The sequence below is a fragment of the Dipodomys ordii genome, unplaced genomic scaffold (genome assembly GCF_000151885.1).
Source record: "Dipodomys ordii isolate 6190 unplaced genomic scaffold, Dord_2.0 Scaffold29, whole genome shotgun sequence".
Taxonomy (NCBI): Eukaryota; Metazoa; Chordata; class Mammalia; order Rodentia; family Heteromyidae; genus Dipodomys; species Dipodomys ordii.
Window position 1 is genome coordinate 3,399,882 of NW_012267245.1, and position 5,865 is coordinate 3,405,746.

General features: G+C 57.9%; 1 protein-coding gene across 2 annotated transcripts in view; it reads right to left on the reverse strand.

The window, feature by feature from the left end:
• Pdlim7 (PDZ and LIM domain 7 (enigma)) overlaps positions 1-5,400 on the reverse strand; it is a 16,478-nt gene extending 11,078 nt beyond the window's left edge. For both annotated transcript variants that reach the window (XM_013016067.1, XM_013016068.1), the window contains exons 1-3: positions 5,297-5,400; positions 282-433; positions 172-202 (exon numbers count right to left, since the gene is read on the reverse strand). In XM_013016067.1, the coding sequence (XP_012871521.1) occupies positions 172-202; positions 282-433; positions 5,297-5,392 (279 nt within the window). In that variant the 5' untranslated portion in view covers positions 5,393-5,400. The remainder of the gene's footprint in view (positions 1-171; positions 203-281; positions 434-5,296) is intronic.
• Positions 5,401-5,865: the final 465 nt, after the last annotated feature.

Here is a 5,865-nt window from a genome sequence, read left to right on the forward strand (position 1 = left end):
CTGCGCCCATCCGCCCTGCCCTGCGCCCATCCGCCCTGCGGGCCCTGACCTGCGCCCATCCGCCCTGCCCTGCGCCCATCCGCCCTACGCACCCCGGCCCTCCACCCCTCCCAATGGCTAGGCTGGGTATCCGGCCGCCCTCCAGAAGCCCGACTCCCCACCATGGCCTACCTTCTGCGGCTTGCCCTGAGCTGGCTGGGCCCTAGAAGAGAAGGGAAAAGTGGCGTCGGGGGCCGGCCAGGGCACAGGGCGCACAGGCACCCACCCGGCCGGCCCCCCACCTGCTGAGACCCAGGCTGAGGTGCTCCCCGCAGGCGCGGATCTTGTTCTGGGCTTCAATGTGCGTGAGGCTCCCTGCATTTTCCCCATCGATGCTCAAAACCCAGTCACCAACAGCCACGCCAGCTTGGGCGGCTTTGCCTCCAGGGGTGAGCTGTGGAGAGATGGAGGGGAAGGGGAGGGGGTCACAGAGGGCCCCGAACTCTGTCAGCCAACCTGTGGTCAGCCTCCTGGATTCCCAATCTCAAGAACCTCTTCAAACGAGGTGCCGGGTGGCTCCCGCCTGTCATCCTAGCTACTCAGGACGCTGACATCTGGGGATCACAGTTCCAAGCCAGCCCAGGCAAGGAAAGTCCAATAAACCACCAGAAAACCGGAAGTGGCGCTGTGGCTCAAGCTGAAGAGCTCAGGACAGCGCGCAGGCCCAGAGTTCAAGCCCCATGACCGACAGCAAGAAAACAGACATCCTCAATCAACATTTTTCTGGGCACCCCTAGCCACTCAGGAGGCTGAGATCTGAGGAGTGACCACAGTTCAGTCAGCCTAGGCAGGAAAGTCCTTAGGATTCTTTATCTCCAACGAAGCATCAAAAAGCCAGAGGGGGCTTAAGTGATAAAGTGCTAGCCTTGAGCAAAAAAAAGCTCAAGGACAGCACCCAGGCCCTGAGTTCAAACCTCAGGACCAGCACCACCACCACCACCAAACCAAAAAGTGACCTTGGAGGTGGCAGTACTTACCCAAGCTTCACATTCCGTCCAGCGGCTATTGATTCACCTGTGTGACCCTTTGTCCTGGCAGTTCGGGAATGACATCAACAGCCATGGTCAGGCTCCGCCTCCAACCTCTGGGCTATGACCGTGGCCTTCCTATTGGCCTCCTGCCTGGGCCTGTGCACTAGCTGTCCATCCCTGGTCAAGCTGGTGTGCGCACTGATCTCACACTGCCAGCATCCTGTCCTGCAGCCCTCCCCCAGGGGCTGCCTGCCCCCAGAGCCAGGAACAGGCCTCTGGCATCTCCAGCTCCCGTGCCTGAATGGGGTACAAGGCCTCTCCAGGTGCTGGTGGCTCAAGCCTGTCATTTCAAGTTACTCAGGAGGCTGAGACTTGAGGATCATGGTTCAAAAGCCAGCCTGGGCAGCCAAGTCCAAGACACTGTAATCTCCACCAGCAAAAAGCCTAAAGTGGAGGTGTGACTCAAGTGACAGAGCACCAGACTTGGGGGGGACGGGGGAGCCAAGCAAGAGTGTGAGGTCCTAAGTCCCAACAGCAGCACAAAAACAAACACACAAAAACCAGGTGTCACCCTTATGAGCCCCAATTTTGGGGGCTGAGTTGGGAATCTGTTTTATGAGTAGGCTTGGAGTAGCTGATAAAGCTGGGAAGGGGTGGGCCTTGGTCCAAGGAGCCTGCTGCCCTGGTCGGACAGTCTCAGCTGAAGGAACAAGACTCTTGGCCACTAGAAGTTGCCAAGGCTAGGAGAGAGTACTTCCCAGGATGAACAGAGGTGACCGGCACCTTTGTGGCAAGAGGCCTGGCGCTGTCTAACAGGTTTGATTTAGTTAATTTATACGTTACAGGTGGTGGTGGAACTTGGGGTTGCCCAAGACCCCAGGAGACACGTCAGACTGATATACAGACTGTACTGAGATGGAGAAGAGAAAGTGTGAGGGATTCCAGGCAAATGCCAGGGAGTGGAGGGAACAGAAACCAGCATCAGGATAAAAGGGAGGAGAGCTGGGTTTTGTTGTTGTTGTTGTTTCCTTTTGTTGGGGGGGGGGCGTGAACTTTGGGCCTTGGCGCTGTCCTTGAGCTCTTCAGATCAAGACAAGTGCTCTTCCACTGAGCCACAGCGCCACTTCTGGTTTTCTGGTGGTTCATTGGAGACAAGAGTCTCATGGACTTTCCTGCCTGGGCTGGCTTTGAACTGTGATCCTCAGATCTCGGCCTCCTGAGTAGCTAGGATGACAGGTGTGAGCCACTGACACCTGGCCAGAATTCTTTTTCTCTTTATTTTCTGTTGTCAGTACTGAGGCTTGAATTCGGGACCTGGGTGTTGTTCCTTAATCTTTTTTTTGCTCAAGCCTAGCATTCTGCCAAGTTCCTTTCCTTGAATTTTTGGTGGTTCGTTGTGGGTAAGTCTCACAGACTTTTCTGCCAGTCTCACTTCACACTGTGATCCTCAGATCTCAGCCCCTGAGTACCTAGGATGAGAGGCCTGAGCCAGGCGCCCGGCTTGAAGACTCAATTCCTACACAGGCTGCTTTGGGTCAGCCAGCTATTTAAAACCAAGGCCAGATCTGACCCTGGCTGAAAGTCTCCACCTCTCTGGGTCACCTTGCTGAGTGTGCAGCGCCAACCGACACGCTTAGAGAGACACTGTCAAGCCAGGTGTGGTGACACACGGGGGGGGGGGGGGGGCAAGCCCAGCACTGGGAAGGCTGAGGCTGACATAACAGGGGTCTGTCTTGCAGAAATAAATCCTTCCTGGCCCCCTGGCTGGGTCTGGATCTCCTCTCTCAGCTATGGTCCAACCTGAACCCTTAAAATTGGCATCGGGAAGTGACACTATGGAGCGAAGTAGGGTCACCGTGAGTCAGAAGGAAAACCTGGTCCAGCCACGCCCTGCGCACGCACGGGCCAAGTCCTGGGGGGGGGCCGACTCCTAGTGAGGGTCTTGGGGTAGGGAATGGGGGGGGAGCTGGCTCCTAGAACATGAATGGGGGGGGCTGTTTCTTTCCTGGAGTAAGGAGGGCAGGAAGCACTCAAGGGCCGGGGAAGGGCAGAGGTCAGAAGTGTCGTGAAAGGGGGGGGAGCATTCTGGGAGAGATGAGTGCAGGGAGGAAGTGAGGCCAGAGGAGACTCAGGGATAAAGGAGGGGAAAAGTCAGGGGGCTGGACAGTGCAGGGGTGGGGGTGAGTCAGTCCCAGGGCTCCACAGCACAGCCCAACCCCCCAGTCCCAGACATTACCTCATCTCCCAGGCCCGGGCCTACAGCCAGCCCTAACCCCTCCCTTCTGTCTCCACTGTGGGGTCAGGGGAGGGGTAGGACGCTGGGCCAGCTCCGAAAGACCACCCCACCCATCCACCCATCCGGGCTGAGATCCAACACGCTAGGGCAGGGCCAAGCTGGGGGGGGGGGAGGACTCACTCAAGGGCTATAGACAAGGGAGTCCAGAATGCCCCCAAGAGGACACACCTGAGCAGCAGAGACCCCAGCACAGACCAGCACTTTTCCAAGGAGGATCATCAGGATGGGAGGGGGGGTCTATGTGTGGGAAGGGGATCACCATCTCTAGTCATCTGCTGAGAGGGCAGGTTTCCAGGGGAACCCTCTAGGAAAAAAAAAAAAAAACCCTGGGAAAAGTGCTGTGTGCCTGCCCTGGCTTACCACGACTCCCACAGACCCCACTCTGCCTTGGGAACTGCTCTCGGACAACCCGCTGGCCCCCTCTGGGCTTCCCGCCAAGAGTGCCTGCCCACAGGGCGGCTGGGTGGGCCCTTCTGGGCAGGAAGTTCCCGCCCCTCTCTGACCCCCTAGGCCACAGGAGGAGCCAAGGAGCCCAAGCTGGCCTCTCCCACTCTGGGCTTGCAGTCTACATGACTGGACCCTCCTGCTGATGAGCAGGTACCAGGCCCACCAATAGGGTTCAGGGGTCCAGGCCTAGGCCAACCCTTTTGGGCACCGTAGACTCTAGCTACTGTTGGATAGTCCGCATGGGCTGCATTCTTGGGCTTATAAGGTAATACCCCCAGTCACAGGGAGGGGCCAGCCCTTCCCCACCCCACCCCCCACCATACACCAGGGCTGCTCAGGAATTAGGCTGCTAACCATACAGCCCAGCCTTACTATGGCCTCTGCTTAGGATCAAAAGCCAAAACCTGGTGAATGGACCAGTGGATGGGAATCGATAGGCAGGGAATCTTCTGTTTGTTTGTTTGTCTCCATTCCTTCCTTTCTTGCACCTGCAGCGGGGCTTGAACTCGGGACCTAGAATTCTTGCTCAACTTTCTTGCTCACAGCTGGTCCACTCTCCCACTTGAGCCACACCTCCAGTCTAGCATTTTGCTGGTTCACTGGTGATGAGTTTTAAAAGACTTCCCTACCCAGGTTGGCTCTGAACTAAAATCCTTGAGGTCTCAGCCTGAGTGGTTAGGACTACAGGTGTGAGCCACGAGCACTGGGTTAGAGCTGCATGCTTTCATCTAGCTTTTCCAGTCAAGGCTGCTGCTCTACTGCTTGTACTACTCCACTTCTGGCTTTTTGCTGGACTTTCCTGCTCAAGCCAGCTTTGGACTGCAATCCTCAGATCTCAGCCTCCTGAGTAGCTAGGATGACAGGCGTGAGCCACCAGTGCCCGGCTTGGAGACCCTCTTTGTAAACACAGAGAGTGAGGCCATGCTGTGCGCCTCAGTCCAGATCTCCGCTCTGCCATGGAATGGTTGTCTCACTTGGAAAAACATGACAACTGCTATTTCTTGGGTAGTGAAGTTGAAGTAAGATCATGTGTCAAAGTGCCCTGCCTGTGACCTGGCTCCACACACTACTCCCACAGGGTCCAGCACTGCCCGGAGTCCATCCTTGGCTCTCAGAGGTGATCACGGGAGCTCGGTGAAAGGACATTGAACACAGTGCATGTAGAAGTCCGGGAGTCCCCTCCCCCAAGATGTACCTAGTTGGACACTCACATTTCTGGCTCTGTGTGTGTGTGTGTGTGTGTGTGTCAGTCCAGGGGCTTGAACGCAGAATCTGGGTGTCATCCCTGACCTGAGTTGCTTTTATGTTCAGGCTTAATGCTCTACCACTTGAGCCAAAGCCAGACTTTCCTGCCAAGGCTGGTTTTGGATTGTGATCCTCAGATCTCAGCCTCCTGTGTAGCTAGAATTACAAGCCTGAGCCAGGCCCTTTTTGACCCCCCCCCCCTCACTGCTCCTGCTCTGATTTCCCCTCCCATCACCCACTAGGAACCCTGAGCACCCAAGGACCCCTGGCAGGAGTCCAGTGCTCAATCCAGGCTCACCCGGGAGATGGAGAGGGGCACGTTGAAGTCTTTCCCGCCTTGCAGCCGGAAGCCCCAAGGCGCAGGACCTTCCAGGACCACCTTGAAGGAATCCATGGTGTCTGCTCCTGAGAGGAGGGAAGAGAAGACCAGAGGGGCCACCATGGGCGGGTGGGCAGGACCGGTCAGCCAGTAGCTTGGACAAGGTGCCAGAGTGGGCACGGGTAGGCCGTGTGTGTGCAGCCGAGACACCGCCAGGCTGCTATCTGGTCAGGCTTTGGCGGGCACACCTCATTTGTAAAGACAAGGGCGGCCACCACCCCAAGGCCTCCTGGGTGGGGAGGTTGTGGGGGGGCCTCATCCGGACTCCAGGGGCCAGGGGTGGGCGGCAGGGCGACCCTGGCACGGCCTTCTCCCGGGTCCAGCCCGCGGGACGGGGTGAGTCAGGGGCCCGGGCCTGGCCTCCCCGCCCCCAGGTCCGGGCGGGCCGCGGCTGGAGCCGCTCGGACTATATAAGGCGTGTAAGCTGACACTGCGGCGAGCGGCGGCGGAGGGAGCTCCGGGGGCTCGGCGCGGGGGAGGGGAGGCGG